Below are 22,165 nucleotides of genomic sequence, written 5' to 3'. Positions count from 1 at the left end.
AGGGGTATGAATACTTCCTGAAGGAACTGTATGAAGTGGGTAAAACAGTATGTAAACATTATTAAAGTGACCAGTGTTCAATGACTGTACATAGGGAAGCCGTCTCTAACGTGCAGGATAGACTACCAGTGACTAAAGTTCAGGGCAGGGTACTGGGCGGAGGCCGGCTAGTGGTGACTATTTAAGTCTGATGGCCTGGAGATAGAAGCAGTTTTTCAGTCTCTCGGTCCCAGCTTTGATGCACCTGTACTGTCTCCGCCTTCTACATGGTAGCGAGGTGAACATGCCGTGGCTCCGGTGGCCGAGGTCCTTGATGATCTTCTTGGCGTTCCTGTGACACCGGTTGCTGTAGATGTCCTGGGGGGCAGGCAGTGTTGGGCTGACCGCACCACCCTCTGGAGAGTCCTGCAGTTGCGGACGGTGCAGTTGCCATACCAGGCGGTGATACAGCCCGACAGGATGCTCTCAATGGTGCATCTGTAGAAGTTCATGAGGGTCTAAGGGGCCAAGCCAAATTCCTTCAGCCTCCTGAGGTTGAAGAGGTGCTGTTGCGCCTACGTCACCACACTGTCTGTGTGGATGGACCATTTCAGGTTGTTAGTGATGTGCACGCCGAGGACCTTGAAGCTTTTCACCCTCTCCACAGCGGCCCCATTGATGTGGCTGCTATTTCCTGAAGTCCACGATCAGCTCCTTTATTTTGTTGACATTGAGGGAGAGGTTATGTTCCTGGCACCACTCCGCCAGGGTCCTCACCTCCTCCCTGTTGACTGTCTCGTCGTTGTTGATAATCAGGCCTACCACTGTTGTGTCGTCTGCAAACTTGATGATTGAGTTGGAGACGTGTGTGGCCATGCAGTCATGGGTGAACAGTGGAGGTGTTGTTGCCTACCTTCACCACCTGGGGTCGGCCTGTCAGGAAGTCCAGGACCCAGTTGCACAGGGCAGGGTTCAGACCCATAATTCCTCTATCAGCGTGTTAACCCTCGCAAGGCTGCCAGCCCAGACGGAATCCCTAGCCGTGTCCTCAGAGCATGTTGGAGTGTTTACACACATAATTAATCTCTCTATCCCAGTCTATTGTCCCCACTTGCTTCAAGATGTCTACTATTGTTCCTTTACCCAAGAAAGCGAAGGTAACTTGGGTTCAGACCCAGGGCCCCAAGCTTAGTGATGAGCTTGGAGGGCACTATGGTGTTGAAGGTTGAGCTGTAGTCGATGAACAGCATTCTTAAATAGGTATTCCTCTTGTCCAGATGGGATAGGGCAGTGTGCAGTGCAATGTCGATGCATCATCCGTGGATATGTTGGGGCGGTATGCAAATTGTAGTGGGTCTAGGGTGTCGGGTAAGGTGGAGGTGACATGATCCTTAACTAGCCTCTCAAAGCACTTCATGATGACAAGTGAGTACTACGGGGTGATAGTCATTTAGTTCAGTTACCTTCGCTTTCTTGGGTAAAGGAACAATAGTAGACATCTTGAAGCAAGTGGGGACAATAGACTGGGATAGAGAGATTAATTATGTGTGTAAACACTCCAACATGCTCTGAGGACACGGCTAGGGATTCCGTCTGGGCTGGCAGCCTTGCGAGGGTTAACACGCTGATAGAGGAATTATGATTATGACTAAAATTGTTAACCCCAATACTGATGATGACTGTGTGAACTGTGTTAGGGTTATCATTATGAACCCACTAACAGAGGGGGTGAGTTAGAAACTGCTGCGACAAACATTCCAGGATGAAGGAGACTGAGAAACTGGTTAAAGGCCTCCTAAAGGTGAGCGGAGCAAAGTGCCTTTGTGTGAAGTATAAAAGCTGTATATGTGTTTTTTGGCGGCAGAGCTCTCCATGATTAAACATACAGATCATTCTTGCCGGTTGTGGACCTTTGTTTAATTCATGATTAAACCAGAGCCTTACACCCTCTGGGAATTATTCAGAGCATTACGTTTGATTAATTAGAGATATAAATTCTCGTGACACACGCTTAAATGTCTTACTCACGTCGGCCATGGAGAACGAGAGCTCACAGTCCTCGTGAGCGGCGGTGGCCCGCGTTGGCGGCACTGTGTTTTCCTCGAAAGGGCGAAGAAGGTGTTTAGCTTGTCCGGGAGCAAGGCATCGGTCTCTGCGACGTGGCTGGTTTTCCCTATATAATCCATGATTGTCTGGAGTTCCTGACACATACGTCTTGTATCTGAGCCGTTAAATTGCGACTCCACTTTGTTTCTGTACTGACATTTTGCCTGTTTGATTGCCTTATGGTGGGCATAGCTGGACTGTTTGTACTCGTCCATGTTCCCAGTCACCTTGCTGTGGTTAAATGCAATAGTTCCCGCTTTCAGTATTTTGCGAATGCTGCCATCTATCCACGTTTTTTGGTTTGGATAATTTGTAATCGTCACAGTGGGAACAACATCCTTTATGCACTTCCTGATGAATTCAGTCACAGAGTCAGTGTACACTACCGGTCAAAAGTTTTAGAACACCTACTCATTCAAGGGTTTTTCTTTATTTTTACAATTTTCTACATTGTAGAATAATAGTGAAGACATCTAAACTATGAAAGAACACATATGGAATCATGTAGTAACCAAAAAGTGTTAAATCTAAAAAATATTTTATATTTGAGATTCTTCAAATAGCTACCCTTTGCCTTGATGACAGCTTTGCACACTTGGCATTCTCTCAACCAGCTTCACCTGGAATGCTTTTCCAACAGTCTTGAAAGGAGTTCCCACATATGCTGAGCACTTGTTGGCTGCTTTTCCTTCACTCTGTGGTCCGACTCATCACAAACCATCTCAATTTGGCTCATGAGAGCCAGTTTCATCATAGCGCTTGATGGTTTTTGTGACTGCAGTTGAAGAAACTTTCTTAAAATTTTCCGTATTGACTGACCTTCATGTCTTAAAGTAATGGTGGACTGTCGTTTCTCTTTGCTTATTTGAGCTGTTCTTGCCATAATATTTAAATTTTTTTACATTTTTAGTCATTTAGCAGACGCTCTTATCCAGTGCTTTTTTTTTCATACTGGTCCCCCGTGGGAATCGAACCCACAACCCTGGCGTTGCAAACGCCATGCTCTACCAACTGAACTAAACGGGACTAATATGGACTTGGTCTTTTACAAAATAGGGCTATCTTCTGTATATATTATTCTACAATGTAGAAAATAGTAAAAAATAAATAAAAACCCTTGAATGAGTAGGTGTTCTAAAACTTTTGACTGGTAGTGTACGTCAATGTTAGACGCAGAGGGGCGAGTCAAGAGCAGGGAATGAATCTCGCTAATTACAACCCATCCACAGGGGAACAGTGTCCCCCTTTGTGCCACTGGCCCCCCTGAAGCCCAGGCTCATGCTCATTTCTCCAGGGCGTCCAATGCTGATTCAGCCTGAAAATATTATCTTTATTTGCTCATGTTAGATGACATGAGGGCATGCCCTGGTCAAATTAAAACACAAAAAGACAGGGAGGAGTTTTAATCTCCCCCTTCACTCTCTCCCTTTCTTCCTCTCTCTCTTTCTCACACACACACACAAACACACACACTATACAAGCACATAGCAAATTTCAGGTCTGCTGAGTGCAAACTTGAACATTGTGAAAATTCTGTGCAACTTTTGGCACACGTTTACTGTGAACATTGAGGCTGTACCCACTTTAAGTTACAGTTATAACAGTGGCCAAGTAGGCTACTGTGGCTATTTGACCATAATGTAGGCCTATAAGAGTGGCTTACCATCAAAAACAATGGGAAAATGCATCCCATAACGTTTTAACATGGAAATAGCTGTTCTATCATTCAGCCTACAGTAGCAGCCAATGTGTGGTGTTCAATATAGGGCTACATTCTGTGAGACTTTTGAAAAAAAACATGCAGGGTTTGAATGTAACCTGTTTATCCACTTGTCCTTCAGACAAGGAGGTGACCGAAAATGTTGTTGTTCGATGCAAGAATCCACTTTACAAAATAAAAATCATTATTATTCCCATTCCATTATTACAGAGAATCAAAATTATGCTACCGTCTGCCTATTGGCTACTTAGCTTACCTTTAAGACAGAAAAAAAAGCTCTTTACCTGACTCATTTTTCAAAGATGGCTAGAAATGCATATGTTTTGTGCTCTTGTAGGAAGCAACCACTCCCCCATTGCTGACTAGAAAAACTGGGCTAATAACTCACTTACTAGCAAAGAATAAGAACAAATGTGCACACGTGGCTACATGCAGCTCTCGCTTTGATCTCAAAACAAGCGCATCTACTCGCGACCACTCATGCTGTGAACACAGTCCAGTTCAAAGTGAATGGCACAGATCCATATATGGCAACGATCTATTTGCATATAGGGATACTGCAGATCTGATTGGTTATGGCGCACCAGTCTGGTAGAGTATAGGTCCTGCATGTCAATGCAATAGAATCCTACTCCAATGCACTCTGCCTACAAGAAAATCTCTTGCATAGTTTATTTTGTTTTGGTATGTTGCATTCGGTATACTGCGCTGATTCTCACAGTAGAGGGAAACTTGATAGTGGTAACTAAAGGGGAAAACTAGAAAGTTTAGTGAAGTTCAATCTCGTGCTTCTTTGCGCGGCTGATATTTATTCTGTGCAGCTGTCCCGGGAGCTGCGCGCCCGCGCACGCATGCAGTTTAGAGGGAACATTGCACACTACACACACACACACCAGTGCACCCACTTGGTGTGAACGGTGTGAAATCATGTTCCAGCAAATACTTTTCTCACTCTTTTTTTGTAATGAACACATGAATACTGATCATTACATGTTCGTAACTCTAGAAACGAATATTGGTGCGTTTGTGTCCTATGTAGGATAGACAAAGCTGCAGGAATGGTGTGCCCACATCTTTATAGGAACATGATTATTATTATTATTATTATTATTATTATTATGATTAATACAGAACCCTTTAATTCAGCAGACTAGGGCTACCACACAGCTGCTGTGGAAGTTCAAAGCAATCTAATTGCTCTCCATTTCCCAAAGTGAGGGATTATGACCACAGCAGGTATGTGGGATGTTTGGTAAACTGGAGCTGCTTCCGTCACACCAAACCTAGTGGCTACAGAGCCTGTAATTCCATCATACCAAACCTAGTGGCTACAGAGCCTGTAATTCCATCATACCAAACCTAGTGGCTACAGAGCCTGTAATTCCATCATACCAAACCTAGTGGCTACAGAGCCTGTCATTCCATCATACCAAACCTAGTGGCTACAGAGCCTGTAATTCCATCATACCAAACCTAGTGGCTACAGAGCCTGTCATTCCATCATACCAAACCTAGTGGCTACAGAGCCTGTCATTCCATCATACCAAACCTAGTGGCTACAGAGCCTGTAATTCCATCATACCAAACCTAGCCTGTAGCTGTAGCTTTCTGCTTGTAATTAACTAATTCACAAACAGGTACTTGTGTTACATTCACACAGTGTAGCTTGGCCATCTTTGTCTGTAGGGAAGTGGGTCTGAGTTTTCAACCTGTCTCTCTGACCATGCAGCCACCTCAGACTAACTCATAATAGTTACCTTATCCTGTGACCACTCTCGTTTCCAGGGCACACGCACACACGCACGTACGCGCACACACACAGGACAACACCAAAACCTCAACTCGTTTTCCTTCAGCAGTCACTCTGCTACCAACCTGACAATTTCCACTCAGACTAGGCTACCCAATCTGCATTACACTGAAATGCTTCCAGTTTCCCTGTCCATATATCAGACAAACTTTAATATATTCATATATTCCCAACTTTCTCCATGATGGGCAGAAGAATGGCCTGGGACAGAAGCCACTGCTGTTCACTGACCATTTTATAGGCCACTCTGTTGTTTATTAGTTTCAGGTAATCTGAGCGCACAAACCCATTCTCCCTTAGATATAACTCTGTCTCGCTCTCTGTTTCTATCTCTTTCTTCCTGTTGGGCTTGTCTGTTTATGGCTGGTTTCCTGTATCCTATTGCTGGAGCATTTGTTCCCACCTCCAAAAGGAGAGGACGGTGACATACAAATTTATGAACTGTCTGAGAGAGCATCCAATTTGGTCCAAATTACATAGTCTTTATGATACGTAATTCTGTTAGTTGAGAAAATATTTGATAAACTAGAAATACTCTTTCAGATCCAATAAAATAGCCTACATTTGAGTACATTTAGACTAAAGGCTTGTTGTCAAATGCTTAACGTTTTTGCAACGTTAAACCCAAATCAGTCAATTTGATATTAAAACTACAGTAGATCATTCAACATTTGAATCTATGTATAACGTATCTGATAACGAATCTATCTATTCCACTACTGTGCTCTGATCCACCAAATACTTATTTTTCCCTCTCCTGTTCTCCAGCCAACACGGTACAACCACAAAGCAACAGGCTTGGTTGCTTACAGTAAAAGGAAGTCATTATTGTCAGCCTGGCCCTATTTTAGCCTCGGGTGACTGGCAAGCGTTACTCTGAACATAGGCTGAACGTTCCTGTGCTGTGGTTTATAGTCGGCAGGCTGGTACAGAGGCAGACAGGACATCCCTTTCTTTTTGCTCCTGATCTTATCAAGCAGTCATTTTCATCAGCCAGCCAGACAGCCGCTCTGCATTCCTACTAGGTGACAGAGGACACCAGGCTCCAGCCCCTATCTCTTCTGTCCCCCCCGCCGCTACTCCCCCTAGTTCTCTCTCTCTCTCTCTCTCTCACTCACACATTTTCTAACGCTCTAACTCTCTAACTCTTTCGTCCTTTTCTTTGTCTTTCTTTCTCACATACTGTACATGCGTAATGTTCATGTCAGTGTCTGGCATCACTGCAGTGCTTGGCATCATATTTCAGACAGCTGTGCTTTCTCCAATGACTCTCTCTCCCTCTGTTTCTCTCTCTCTCTCCATTTCTCTCTCTCTATACCTGCTCACCTTGGACTACTCATGTGGTTGGCAACGGAAGGAGGGATGACTTTCAAACGTCTGACGCATTAAACAATGACAGAGAGTTAGATAAACATACAGCGGGACAAAGGTGACTTCACTGGCCAAGTTGATCCAGTGTCAAGCCACTACTTTAGTAAAGCTTACTCACTGACTGACTGCACCAATCCCACCCCTCCACTACACCAGTAGAACACACAGCACCAATCCCACCCCTCCACTACACCAGTAGAACACACAGCACCTATCCCACCCCTCCACTACACCAGTAGAACACACAGCACCAATCCCACCCCTCCACTACACCAGTAGAACACACAGCACCAATCCCACCCCTCCACTACACCAGTAGAACACACAGCACCTATCCCACCCATCCACTACACCAGTAGAACACACAGCACCTATCCCACCCCTCCACTACACCAGTAGAACACACAGCACCTATCCCACACCTCCACTACACCAGTAGAACACACAGCACCAATCCCACACCTCCACTACACCAGTAGAACACACAGCACCTATCCCACCCATCCACTACACCAGTAGAACACACAGCACCTATCCCACCCATCCACTACACCAGTAGAACACACAGCACCTATCCCACCCATCCACTACACCATTGGTCGCGTTCCAGGCCAACTACATTGTAGTTGTTCCTTTGCATCACCTAACACGTGTACCTCGCCGTCGACTGCACAGTTGGGCATCAGATTGGTATGTCATATGATGTGGTTAGCTGATATGGTAAACCCCTATCCAGGCGTTGTTAGATCTGGCAGGCGTCTGCAATGTAGTCAGCCTGGAATGAAGCCACTGACTGCAACTATCCCACCTATCCACTACACCAACCCAGCTTAAAACGCATAAATGTGTAGTGTCTGATAATACATCCCTCTGGTAGTTGATGTTGCTGAAAATAACAATGTGTTCATGTTTGAGAAGGACTCTTTGATATTCCCCCAGGGGACAAAAGGTTTGTGCATGTTTCTATACGTGACTTAAAAGCCCAGACTTCTTTTCACTGGCTCTTATACAGAGTATTATCCATGACATAGCCTACAAAGGAGTCAATACAAAGGAGACAATATAACAACGGCCAGATATACCAAGTCTGTAACAAAGCACAAACACCCAACAGAAGACTTACTGGTAGAGATACTAAATATAGATGAGCGAGAGAGAGAGAGAGAGAGAGAGATGCTAAAACAGAATAAAAACGTTTATTTCTTAAGGATAATGTGTCAGAAAAGTATAGTACCGCCTATGTTAAATCTCTGCATGTTTAAGTAAAAAGTATTTGCTCAAACCCCTGTAAGTCTAAGCCGTTGGGGGGAGGGGGGGGTTCTAAGCTGACATATGGAATTGTTTTAAGATGGTCATACTATGGATCATTTAGCTATTTGATTTTGAATTTTAGGACCCCTTTTAGGTAGCCCCCCAAAAAATATATTAAAAGTGTTGTACATTATTTCATTTGGCCTTTACTACTATAGCCCAGAGAAACGCATTGAATAACACATTCATAAAATGGCAAATACATTAAAAAAGTACATAATATGAAACAAGGTTTTGAAGTGTCTGTCCTATATCTATGAGATATAAGAAAGCTCAGGAAATATGTTGGACACATATTTAACCCCTTATTTGGGGTAGGCATAAAACGACCTTCATACTTCCAGTCATTTTTTAAAACCGGTACCGGTTACCTTCAGACGAGTCCCGTGACACTTGTGGGGGTCGTAGAGCAAAACGGAGAACACCATCGTGTTTGTGAGAATCTCCCCTTTCCATAGAGTGGTCATTCTAGTTTAGGTTAAATTGTTCGGACGCTACAGACGTTTCGTTAGAAGATCGGGATGTCTCATGGTCTGACAAATACCACTCTAGCTCTGTCACCTTTCACCGAAGATGCGGAAGTGCGACATAGGCAGATATGGTGGATTGAGACACATTCAAAGCAAAAACACAGGTATCTCTAGCTTAAACTGACAGATTTTGATGGGGATTATTTTATTATGTTACTTAGATTGTGGTGCGTCAATCGACTCTAGGTGGGGTTTCCACTAGATAACACAGCCACAAAGTCTGATTCCACATCCAGAAAGTCAAAATTGGCAAAAAATAAATAGCTTTTTGGTCTTCATTTACGGTTAGAGTTAGGCATAAGGTTAGAATTGTGGTTAAGGTTAGGGTAAAGGTTAGGGTTAGGTTTCAAATCAGATTTTAAAATACATTTTAGAAATGGCGGGGTTTAACCATAATTATGACTTTGTGACTGTGTTAACTAGTGATGACCGATTTCATGGAGAAGACATGAGAAGTCATTTCTCAATGTGAATTTCATAAATTTTCTGAAAAGGACATGCAATGGTCTATTCATGAGAAGATGTACAAAGAGAATGTTTACTTGAATAATAACTAAGCTTGAATATATTTAATTAAGTTGGTTATGCAGCTACATTTGCATGCAGTAAAATAAAATAAATGTATGGATGAAGGCACGCCTGGTCATGACAAGATACACAACTCGGTGAGCATTTTAGACATCTTCTGAGCATTTCAGACATACAAACAAACACCCATTGTTGTGTGGAGCATCTTTTTTTAGATTCAAAAAATTCCATAGCTGTCATCTACACAACTCAGATCTCTCAGCACCAAAGAAAGGAACTTGAAAGCCAAAAGAGTGTGGAAAGTAAGCGCCCTGGTTTGCATTAGGGCTAGTATCCTATAATGTTGGTAATATTTCAAAGGTTTTTGGGGGTTGAAAGTGAAAGTATGAAATGGTTTAATTCAAAGGAAAGGCTCACTTCCACCAGGCCTCTTCAGGGGATCTTAGGATGAATAGCCTTTTTGTGGAACACTCACAGATCTTTCCCTCACAAACAGGTACTTGTTGTGGTCGCTTAAGTTTATTTTCACATTGCGTTTTAATACTTAGTCATAAGTATTAAAGAGAGAGACCGTAACGAAAGGCTTTCATTCAATAACCGTAATAATTTTTCCATCTTTATAAATTGAAGGGTATCTTGGCCAGGTCGCAGTTGTAAATGAGAACTTGTTCTCAACTGGCTTACCTGGTTAAATAAGGGTGAAACAAAAGAAAAAACAAAGACAAGGCACCATGACTTTTGTATAATTGATTTTATCATAGGTTTTAGCAATAAACACCAGCATATATTAACACTTGATAAAGCTATGATAAAGATTGCAAATGACATCTGCCATTCAATCATAATTCGTTCACATTAATTGAGTACTAAATTTGATTGCGAAAAACACAAATGTGCACATACAAAAGAGCACAATACTGTATAGAGACATTCGATATTTGGTTTGGATTAACCTGCCTCCTCATTTTATGTTTTCTACCAGGATATTCAGGAAAGGAAAGGAAATGAGGTAGTGGGGCAGGCAGGGGAGGAGGAGCAGGTGACTCTGGAGGCACCACAGTAACCAAACCCCTGGTGCCATCTGGTTGCTAATCACCTCCCACACACAAAGGGCTCTTTTTTCAACCCTCAACCCAGCATGCTGTTTATTTACTCCTGCCAGCCGCTCAGGTATACGGGAACGCAACAGAGAGAGAGAGAGAGAGAGAGAGATATTTTGAGGAAACTCTCCACACAAGAATATGACATCTTAGTGTACTCCAGGTCCACGACACAGACCAATTTCTATCAAAAACAGGATTAGCCTAGATATTTGACCGTTGCCTGCAATGCACCAACATGCTGGCTATCTCCCTTCCCTTTAATATAGAAATCATTGTATTAATGAAATACAGAGGGAACAGCAACTTCTCTAAATCTGTCTTGTGCTGAGAATATATAAAATTATAACGCAAAAAGTCTATCCTTAAGAAATAAATGTTTTCATTCTGTTTTAGTCTCTCTCTCTCTCAACATCAATAAACATTAGTTCACAGCGGTAGCTTACGCTACTCAATCATCAAACCTTAACCTTATGAACCAGAACTCAAACTGTCACTGAATAGATACTTGAAGTGCTCATGCTTGTTGTCGTCATTACATTTCAGCTCTCAATAAATGTATCATAATATATTTGATATACACTGTTTTATATGGACTTCGACAGTTATCTCCTTACTCATAAGCCCTGAAGTATAACACATGATACTTAGAATACTATAGTATATACACTGAGTGTACAAAACATTAAGAACACCTGGTCTTTCCATGACATAGACTAACCAAGTGGATAAAGGTGAAAGCTGTGATCCCTTATTGATGTCACTTGTTAAATCCACCTCAAATCAGTGCAAATGAAGGGGAGGAGACAGTTTAAAGGAGGATTTTTAAGCCTTGGACATGGATTGTGTGTGCGCCATTCAGAGGGTGAATGGGCGAGACAAATATTTAAATGCCTTTGAACGGGGTATGGTAGTATTAGGAAGGTGTTCTGAATTTTATGTACACTCAGTGTAGGTTGGTGGTCCTCTCCTTAGGGGGCATTTAAGGATAAGTGCATATTTCTATGGAGCATTCTTAATGTTTATTCCTAAGGATTCAGTTGAGTTTCATGGAGTGGCACCATGCCAGAATGATTGCAGTAAAGTCAAGAATACAGGGGAAATCAGGCCAAAGCTTGTGAAACAGGAACACATCCTCTTACTTTGATTCAACCAGTCACATTATACATGTTATAATATATCTCATAAAGTCAGAGGAAAACAGAGGAAATAGAGTACACTGATATCACCCATTGGAAGGAGTGGAATTTGAGAGAAAAAAAGTCACTTTGGGAAACCACCTATAAAAAAAAATCCTAGAACTCTAACTGGCAAATTATTTTACTCCTGGAACCCGATTCCCCTGGTTTCCCCCAATCCCTAAATCACAATAATCTTACCCCAGTAATAAAATTAGGCCAATTGTATGATAACTGAAGATGCCAGTTGTTTCACATTTACATTTACATTTTTGTCATTTAGCAGACGCTCTTATCCAGAGCGACTTACAAATTGTTTCAGTTTCAATTCAGTGATGTAGCAGACATGATTGTCTACAAATGAAAGATACAGTAATATGTCACAACAAGACAATGCACTCCTAAAATTAGCATCATCACAGATTGGTGTAGGTCTGTGGTATTAATTTTGTCCTGCATCTCTCTCGCTCTCTTTGTCTCTCTCTCGCTCTCTCTCTGTCTCACTCTCCCTCTCTGATGCAACAGAGAAAAGGTCCACACCCTCCTCCTTCAAGCAATACAAATGACATCAGGCTCTTGTAGAGGAAAGGTAAACACAAGCAGCCACAGGCAGGCCCGCACAACAGGACAGAGGCTTGGAGGGGATATCAGATATATCTTCATAGTCATTTAGTTGATCACAGTTAAATAAAACACCTTAATTAAAATATCAAGTTCCATTCGAAATTATGTCAAGACATTTGTATTAGATTAATTCATTGTTATAATGTAAGGCTACAGAGACTGAAATACTGTTAATTATGGTGACCTCACTTCATCAGAACAACTATTAAAACACGATTGCATTTCTCTTGTGTGGCAAAACTATTATGGCTACAGCATAACTGATAAAATATGTCAGGTGTTGCATTAATAGATACAAATAGCTTTGGCTTTGATATTGTATTGTGTTTCCTTTGAACTCAACATTTATGCTATAGAAAATCGAATTCTCTTCAACATAATAACAAAATATATGTTGCAATAACATTGTAACATCTAGTTAACAGTAAGCCCATAAAAACAATTTAAACCCAAAAAAATATTAGCACTGTTACATAAGTGGTAGGCTACATTGTTGATGTTTTATATTACAACGTTTCACAATGTCCTATCCCCGACGTTAATTGTAACGTTTCAGTTGCAGATTGATTGTTGTTGGCTACAACATTACAGTATTATAAATGTAACTGTTACTTTGTTATTCATAATTTGGGGAAAGTAGGCATCGTCACAATGGTGGGTTCTTTTAAGGGGTGGGGCATCTTTGCCTTAAAAAAAAAAAAAAAACTTTGCCAAACTTACGCGGCTGCGTAGACAATGGATCCTTGATTTGACACTTGATATCACTGTTCATTGTTCACCATCCCGAAAAGGAGATGAAATCAATTAAGGCTACATTGAATAACACATTCCCTGTCTCCCTCTTCTGCACCCCACCCCCACCTATTCGGATTCACATTTACGCACAGACGTACACTGACCCAATACGCTACAGTTACCCATAAAAGTTTGTTTCCATTACTGACTTTTTCTAATGACTGAAGTATATGGTTCGTGTATTGCTCTCTAAGGTTGAATTCCCAAATGGGGAATAAAACCTAAATATGTAGGCTGCATAGATGCCCGGACCATCGAATAGCAGTTTTTACACATACCACAGTGGGGGTGCAGAATAGTGAGCAGCAATTTTCTCCACGAAGAACGAAGTTGGTTTTGTACGATTCGCTTTTCAAGGACACTGCAGCTTGCTGTCACGCACTACACATATTTCTGTCGCCACTGACACGGGCGTGTTGCCCCACTGGTCGACCGAAAGCGCACGAAAAACAGAATATTCCGAAAGGGTTTACCTTTTTGCCGTTTCTGCTGTTATAGCCGTTGTATGGATTGATTCCTGCCCTTGGCGGTACGGAGAGCAGCATTTTTCTCGGCGCTATGTATGGAGCGGCGAGTACAGCCCAGGCTGCCAAGTGACGTCAGCAGCTCGGGAAGTTAAGCTTGGAATCAGGGGAAGCGATCGGAGTCCCGCTGCCGCCAGTGCTGCTTCCCGCGGCCAAGCGTTGCGCTTTCACGCGTCTGGGTCCTAGCGCGCCAAATCCAACCGCGCCGATGGAACGGTTTCTGATAACCAAACATAAACACTGTATTGGCTATAGGTTGTCAAAGTTCTGCTATGTAAAATGTTATCTAAACCTGGAATGAATCAACAATGGCCCAGGATGCAAAGTAATTGATCCTTCTCTGAAATTGTGCACCACAGAAATTGGATACTTACATTTAGCAGACGCTCTTATCCAGAGCGACTTACAGTTAGTGAGTGCATACATTATTTTAATTTTTTCATACTGGCCCCCCGTGGGAATCGAACCCACAACCCTGGCGTTGCAAACGCCATGTTCTACCAACTGAGCTACATCCCGTACTTGTGAGATAGGGTCCAAATTATGTCCTTGTTTAGTAAGGCCTAAAACTCTGGCAGAAATCCACTTAAAATATCGATGAGTTGCAATTAGAATAATTAGTTTTAAAAGTCTCACTAAATCTCACTTTGATCTGTAGTCTATTATGGAATTGATATTCAAAGAAGCTATCATTAGAAAACCAAATATTCATTTCACCTTGTTTTTCATTAATCTGAAAAGTAATTATTCCTTCAAGAGTTTTCATAACAATCCTCCAGCATGTTGCATCCCTATCCCCCTCTACTGGAGAATGTATCATGCTGCAATGGAGTAGCACAATGCTTTGTGGACATCATCCGATTCCTCATTTTCCTTCATGGAAATGTTGTTTCTCTTCATGAAGTTTTGCACAAATGTGTTAGGTGAGAGACACTTATGAGAGATCATCCTCAAACTATTCCAGAATGAAGTGGTGGATGTGTGGTGGATGCCTGTCTGTGTGTACAATATTGTATACTAGTTGAATAATTTACAATCATCTGTGAGATTGCTTGTGTGCTACAACTGTATGTACATCAGCTTGCATGTGTTTGTTTGAGTGCATACATAGCTTATAGTGTGTGTGTGTGAGAGAGTGTGTCACTGTTAATGTGTCTCAGAGATATAGGCTAAGTCATGTCTGTCTGCCCGATGGCTGTTGGGATGGAGCATTCCATTGACTGGCTGCAGACGGGGGGACACACAACACAAGTGACATTGTTGCACTCAGCAGAACCCCGCTCTGAAGATGCAAACATTGTTTGGATATCAACAGGCCCGTCGCTAAGCAACCCAAGCCCCTTCCATCCTGAGTGTTCTGACTCTTAAATCCCCACTGATTACCTCTATGGTGCCCAAGTATTGCATGTGTGTGTTTTTATAGTAAACTCAGCAAAAAAAAGAAACGTCCTCTCACTGTCAACTGCGTTTATTTTCAGAAAACTTAACATGTGTAAATATTTGTATGAACATAACAAGATTCAACAACTGAGACATAAACTGAACAAGTTCCACAGACATGTGACTAACAGAAATTGAATAACGTGTCCCTGAACAAAGTAACAGTCAGTATCTGGTGTGGCCACCAGCTGATCAATTCTCCAACTCCTTGGATGGGGAGAACCCCCTATCCCCCATACATCTACACACCCAGCTCAAAACAACACTTTTGTGGGAATAAACAGTGCACCAACATCAAAGTGGGGTTGAAGTGGGAGGAAGGGGAGGGAGGGTGTGTGTCCCATTGATGTGAATGGCAGTAGTATAGGGTTCAGGGGGTTCATGCGTGTCTGTGTGTGAGGAAATGAGTTAGGGGGTTGAGTCATTGAGACGGTCATTGTAGGGTTCAAGGTCAGAATGTGCACAGAGCAGGAGGAGAAATAGCAGAGAAGCAGTCAGAACACAGGTTGGAGAGAGTGCACATTTTAATTGAGCAACAATGGAATCTAGATAAACAGACACACACACACGTTGGTTTTACTATGCAAGTGATGATCAAAAAACGTATTCTCATTTAAAATTATATTTTCCCTAAACTCTAACCTTAAACCTAACCCCAAGTCCTAACCCTAACACTAAATTTAAGCCCTAAGCCTAAAATAGCATTTTTCCCTTTGGGGACCGGCGAAATGTCCCCACTTGTAAAATTTTCCTTGTTTTACTATCCTTGTGAGGACTTTTGGAACCCAGAAGCATAGTAAAGTTAGACCACACACATACAGACACCCAGATGCACAGAGAGAATTCTATAGACTGAGACAACATGTGTATTGGTGACTCCATCCACCAGATCAAAGTGATCGTCTCCAGAAGAGACCACACACAGACAGCATCAGTCAGTCAGTGCTGTTCCTGAGAGGAGGAATGTGTTTCATAGTGTGTGAAAGGGGGGGTTTGGGGCTTTGTAGAGGTTTAAAGGGGAGGTGGGCAGTTGGTGCACAAGCCCCCATCTGTCGTCAACAGAAGAAAAACAACATTTCCGTTGTGTGTGTGTGCGTGCATATGGACATATGTTATTATATGCATGTTTGCGTGTGTGCGTGTGTATGTACAGAATGTGTGTGGGAGTTGAGTTTGTGTGTAGTGTCTCAATAACAGAACAGCATATTCTTGCTCGTTTAGGCTAATGCACCAAAGAGATGTTTTAGAGCAACATAAAGGACTGGTTGTTCTCAGAATACATGATCGTGATTTATATGATGAATCAAAACAGAGATGACATATCTGCACCATAGTCTTCCACAAGTAGTGTTTTACAGCTTTAAAATGCTTTGTGCACAGTGACTGTTCCTGTAGCTGTTCAGTTATATAGGGTTCATATTCATGGATTAATAATGTACCATTCATGTGTTATAAATGCTAATGCAAATGAAAGAAGGGAACGTGTAAGCAAAGAGTGAGGGTGTTGTATCAAAAAGTTGCAGTCTGCACCATAGTAACCTTCTCTTCTCTGGATTCCCCCTTCCACAGGCTGAATTAAAAATACACCCTATCTTTAGAGGTAGCAGTTGTATAAAGTCTGTTCTGACACTGTGAACTACAGCCAACCACCTCTCTTCCTTTATGCTCAGTGGGAATGTTGTTTTCATCTGAGCAGGTGTATTTGTTTTTGAAAACGGCCAGACACAATAACATTCACATACTATATTTCAGTACCATTTTACATGAACATATCATTTAGAAAGGTTTTTATAAAAGGGTTCATAAGTAGTTAATAGACTGTTAATCACTTGTTTATATAGTTACTATTAGATTGTAGATATACATGGAAAAGTGTAAACATCCATATCACATTTTTACTTACACCTACATTCAGTGGCAACCCGTCATTTTTGCTAAAATAAAATAACAATAAAAAATACGTTTTGGGCTTGCTTGTTTTGTATGTTATTTTGGCATTAATACGTGTCACATATCAGTTTGCAAACAATGTAAAAAATAAAAAATAAAATTAATTGATTTAAAAAAGCCGCATACAAACATGGTCTATTTTTTGCTTTATTTAGTAAGGCAGCTCCAAAATGCAGGCGTTTCAGCCTAGCTCAGTGCTTTCTGTGGTGTTGGGGCAGCCAGCGGAAAATACGGAGTGTAGGTGTTGGTAATGTTCTCTAAAAAAATAAATACAAAAAATTCAAAAAAATAAATAAAAAAGAAACACCAAAAAATAGACACTAAAAAAAGACAAAAATAAAAATATACAAAAAAAATTACAACAAATATTTGTAAAGTGGTTATCCCACTGGCTATCAGGTGAATGCACCAATTTGTAAGTCGCTCTGGATAAGAGCGTCTGCTAAATGAAGTAAATGAAATTGTAAATGTAGTTGCGCCGTGATTGGCTCAGTGTTCTGTCACTCATGGTGACACTACGTCACCGCCAAGTCTAAGGGTAGAGCTCGAAAATTCAAGCCCCTTGTGTGCTGCCATAGAGTTACATTAGAAGTGCCCATCCAAGAAGGCTCAAGGTCATTGGCCACAGATAAAATGATGTCAAATCACATTATATCTACAGTAGCTTTGATTGGACTGATCATGTCAACATCATACTTTCAAAATCTTAGCTAGCAGTCATCATCATGAATCAAGTCAGCAATCTACTGGCAAATCCTTTTTAATCCTTGTCATAAGAAGATAAATAATGAAGAGACATTTTTCTTTACTAGAATCCAGAATCACCAGAGATGAGTATTTACTCTACTCTCCAGATGGAAGTCATTTGTGGAACAGATTTCTGAGACTGAAGAGAGGGAGAAAGAGAGAGGGAGAAAGCGAGGGAAAGGGAGAGGGGGGCATGGGGACAAGGGCTGGGGGAAGGGAGGATAGGGGAGGGCAGGAGGGATGGATATGGAGTAAAGCGGATGGGGGAAGGGCTGTTTGTGAATGCCTGGCATTCCTTAGGTGTTATCAGCATAGCCAGCTCTCGATCTGTCCCTGAAGAAGAGAGGAAAACAAACAGAAACTCTGCTACATGCTAATGCTATCGCTAACTCTACTTTGGCAGAGCGAGAGAGTTTGTTGGTTAAAAGCCACAGATATTTTACAGAAAATGGTTACTTTTTGTTGTTTGGTAGGTTTAGGAGGGTGAAAACCCCAGCTATGAGTCAAACACCAGAGACAAACTTTGGTAAATAATTGTAATGCTCTAGCTAGCAGCTGGCTCCATCCATCGCATGCTAACTCACAACAATACTTTTAAATTGGAACTCTGAATTAAGTTGATTACAACAAACAATAGGCACAGATGTGATAAGACTGTCACTTTGCCTTATTAAAAATGTGAATGTTGACCAGATTGAAAGTGAAAACCTATGACGTTCGATAACGTAACTGTCGGCACATCTTCCTTAATAGTGGCAAAAATATTTTGCTTGGATACTATCACGATTATCTAGATGAAAACAAACGCAGATTATGTTTATAGAAAAACAGATTATGTTATGCTGTTCTTGGTAAACCCTCGAATTGAGGGAATACATGATTCAATGAAACTTGATTCTGAAACGTACATTTCCCTAGGGACTCTGCCGCTCCAAGATCATCTCTACTCAGTCTTCCTGTCAATTAATCCATCTCAGGTTTTTGACGGTACGGTTGAAGTCGGAAGTTTACATACACCTTAGCCAAATACATTTAAACTCAGTTTCACAATTCCTGACATTTCATCCTAGTAAAACTTCCCTGTCTTAGGTCAGTTAGGATCACCACTATATTTTAAGAATGTGAAATGTCAGAATAATAGTAGAGAGAATGATTTATTTCAGCTTTTATTTCTTTCATCACATTCCCAGTGGGTCAGAAGTTTACATACACTCAATTAGTATTTGGTAGAATTGCCTTTAAATTGTTTAACTTGAGTCAAACATTTCGGGTAGCCTTCCACAAGCTTCCCACAATAAGTTGGGTGAATTTTGGCCCATTCCTCCTGACAGAGCTGGTGTAACTGAGTCAGGTTTGTAGACTTCCTTGCTCGCACATGCTTTTTCAGTTCTGCCCACAAATGTTCTATAGGATTGAGGTCAGGGCTTTGTGATGGCCATTTTGCTTGGGGTCATTGTCCATTTGGAAGACCCATTTGCGACCAAGCTTTAACTTCCTGACTGATGTCTTGAGATGTTGCTTCAATATATCCACATAATTTTCCAACCTCATGATGCAATCTATTTTGTGAAGTGCACCAGTCCCTCCTGCAGCAAAGCACCCCAACAGCATGATGCTGCCACCCCCGTGCTTCACAGTTGGGATGGTGTTCTTCGGCTAGCAAACATCCCCCTTTTTCCTCCAAACATAACGATGGTCATTATGGCCAAACAGTTATATTTGTGTTTCATCAGACCAGAGGACATTTTCCAAAAAGTACGATCTTTGTCCCCATGTGCAGTTGCAAACCGTAGTCTGGCTTTTTTATGGCGGTTTTGGAGCAGTGGCTTCTTCCTTGCTGAGCGGCCTTTCAGGTTATGTCGATATAGGACTCGTTTTACTATGGATATAGATACTTTTGTACCTGTTTCCTCCAGCATCTTCACAAGGTCATTTGCTGTTGTTCTGGGATTGATTTGCACTTTTTGCACCAAAGTATGTTCATCTCTAGGAGACAGAACACGTCTCCTTCCTGAGCGGTATGATGGCTGCGTGGTCCCATGGTGTTTATACTTGCGTACTATTGTTTGTACAGATGAACGTGGTACCTTCAGGCGTTTGGAAATTGCTCCCAATGATGAACCAGACTTGTGGAGGTCTACAATGTATTTTCTGAGGTCTTGGCTGATTTCTTTTGATTTTCCCATGATGTCAAGCAAAGAGGCACTGAGTTTGAAGGTAGGCCTTGAAATACATCCACAGGTACACCTCCAATTGACTCAAATTATGTCAATTAGCCTATCAGAAACTTCTAAAGTCATGACATCATTTTCTGGAATTTTCCAAGCTGTTTAAAGGCATAGTCAACTTAGTGTATGTAAACTTCTGACCCACTGGAATTGTGATATAATTCACTGTAAGTGAAATAATCTGTCTATAAACAATTGTTAGAAAAATTACTTGTGTCACGCACAAAGTAGATGTCCTAACCGACTTGCCAAAACTATAGTTTGTTAACAAGACATTTATGGAGTGGTTGAAAAACAAGTTTTAATGACTCCAACCTAAGTGTATGTAAACTTCTGACTTCAACTGTGTCTACGGCAATCCCACAGAGTCTTGTAAACACTGTTCCCTTGGTATCCTAGGTTGATTATGCTGTCCATATCACTGCCAACCCCCGACAGGGAAGCCCTGACCTCCCAAGGTCAAGATCAACCAGTCACATAAAAGTATGCAAATTGAGATTGGTGGCACTATTTATAGTGACCCATAACTCTAAAAATCATTAGGCTCTGAAGGCCAATAGGGTCAACATCTCAAAGAGCTGTCTCACCATCATTTATAACACGCACCGCTATAGAGGAGGGTGGAGCACTTACCCTTTACGGTATTGCATCTTCCTTAATGCTATATTTCCTGCTCTCTCGTGTATTAGCAATACTGCAACATGGCTGCCTTCAACAAAGGGAATCCTTACACCATGTCTTAAACCATTTTAACAATAGTTATTGCATCATATCTATTTCCACCACAGGTTACATGCAGGAACACACAGGAGGAACATGGCCTTTGGGGAATTAACCATGAAACCCTCTGAGATATCCCCTGAGATAAAGGTGAATGTGTCTTTGTTAAAAAAATTGAAGAAGAAGACTGGGTTTGATAGGGGAAGCTCTTCTTTCTCTCTATAAGACTGTGTTGGGTTGGGAGCTGATGTCTGATTGCCAGGAATCACTGTGTTCTGTGACAGCCCCTCACTGATAAGAAGACCTCTTTCCTGTCGCTGGATTCCCTCTCCATCTCTGCCTCTCTCTTTTGCCCCCCCCCCCCCCCGCTTCTCCCCCCCTCCTCCCTGCTTCTCCTCCTAGTGCCCCTGCAAGCTCTCCCTGTGTGTGTGTGTGTGTGTGTGTGTGTGTGTGTGTGTGTGTGTGTGTGTGTGTGTGTGTGTGTGTGAAAAGGACTCTAACTATCTCTATATGATGGATTACAGAGAGTTCCAATGTATCAGGCTTCCCGAACCTCTGCCAAACCCTTATACAATATATTTCTGTGAAGCACTGTTTGAGGTTTTCGTGCCTGGACTAGATTAGCTGTTTCCTGTTTGAGTCCTTCACAAAGTGTAGATAAATAGAGTGGGGCTGATGAGGTAATTGCATTTTTTGGACTGTTTTTTGACTGGCTGGGGATAGTACAGTATTGGTGGGATACACAGAGGAGGCAGAGAGCTCTGGGAGACTTGATTGATGAGACAATCCATCTGGCTCTGAGGCTAGTGGAGGCAGGGAGGGGAGGGAGAGAGGAAAGACTGGGAGGGGGGAGCACAGACTACGGAGGGGCTGATCATAGTTCCAAATAATGATGCAACCCATAGATGTGTGTGTGCGTTTCCCCTTTGTGGGCCTCATCAGGAGAGGGCAGTATACAAGAGAGCCCTGTGTGAGCGCTCCTCATCTTGAAGCAGTAAAGTTTGAGTGGGGACATAACCTTATTTAGGGGTTAATGATGATGACCACCACTAGAAAAGTGTGACAGCTTTATCAAGTTCATATGGTTAAGGCGAAACAAAATCAGAGTAAAGTTTATTGTCATTTAAGGCTGACTACAAATCTGCACCCACAACCAATAGGTATATCCATCTGTTCATTCTGAGAATAAACTCCGACATAGAACTACACAAAACAGCCAGAAATACCAGAAATCTGTTTAGGCCTGAAACCATTATTAGTAAAGGATTAACCAGCATATCATGTGAAGCACTACACTGAGATAGGTCCCCAGTGAAACAGCATGCAGAAACAGGAAACAGCAGAGGGAGCACGGCCCTATCAACATCGACGGGACCGCAGTGGAGAAAGTGGAAACCTTCAAGTTCCTCGGCGTACACATCACTGACGATCTGAAATGGTCCACCCACACAGACAGTGTGGTGAAGAAGGCGCAACAGATGCACAATTGAGAGCATCCTGTCGG

General features: G+C 41.9%; 1 protein-coding gene across 5 annotated transcripts in view; it reads right to left on the bottom strand.

Moving 5' to 3' along the window:
* The window catches only part of LOC311138263 (RNA-binding motif, single-stranded-interacting protein 2-like), a 51,182-nt gene extending 37,525 nt beyond the window's left edge, over positions 1-13,657 (bottom strand). For 3 of the 5 annotated variants that reach the window (XM_084172940.1, XM_084172941.1, XM_084172942.1), the window contains exon 1: positions 13,526-13,657. In XM_084172940.1, coding sequence (XP_084029066.1) covers positions 13,526-13,597 — 72 coding nt within the window. In that variant the 5' untranslated portion in view covers positions 13,598-13,657. Of the gene's footprint in view, positions 1-13,330 lie in introns of all 5 variants that reach the window. The other 2 variants (XM_084172943.1, XM_084172944.1) reach the window with 2 other exon arrangements.
* Positions 13,658-22,165: the final 8,508 nt, after the last annotated feature.

The sequence above is a fragment of the Coregonus lavaretus genome (assembly GCF_964263955.1).
Source record: "Coregonus lavaretus genome assembly, chromosome: 12".
Classification (NCBI taxonomy): domain Eukaryota; kingdom Metazoa; phylum Chordata; class Actinopteri; order Salmoniformes; family Salmonidae; genus Coregonus; species Coregonus lavaretus.
Note: the sequence above shows the minus strand (reverse complement) of the source record. Positions and strands in the feature narration are given on the sequence as shown.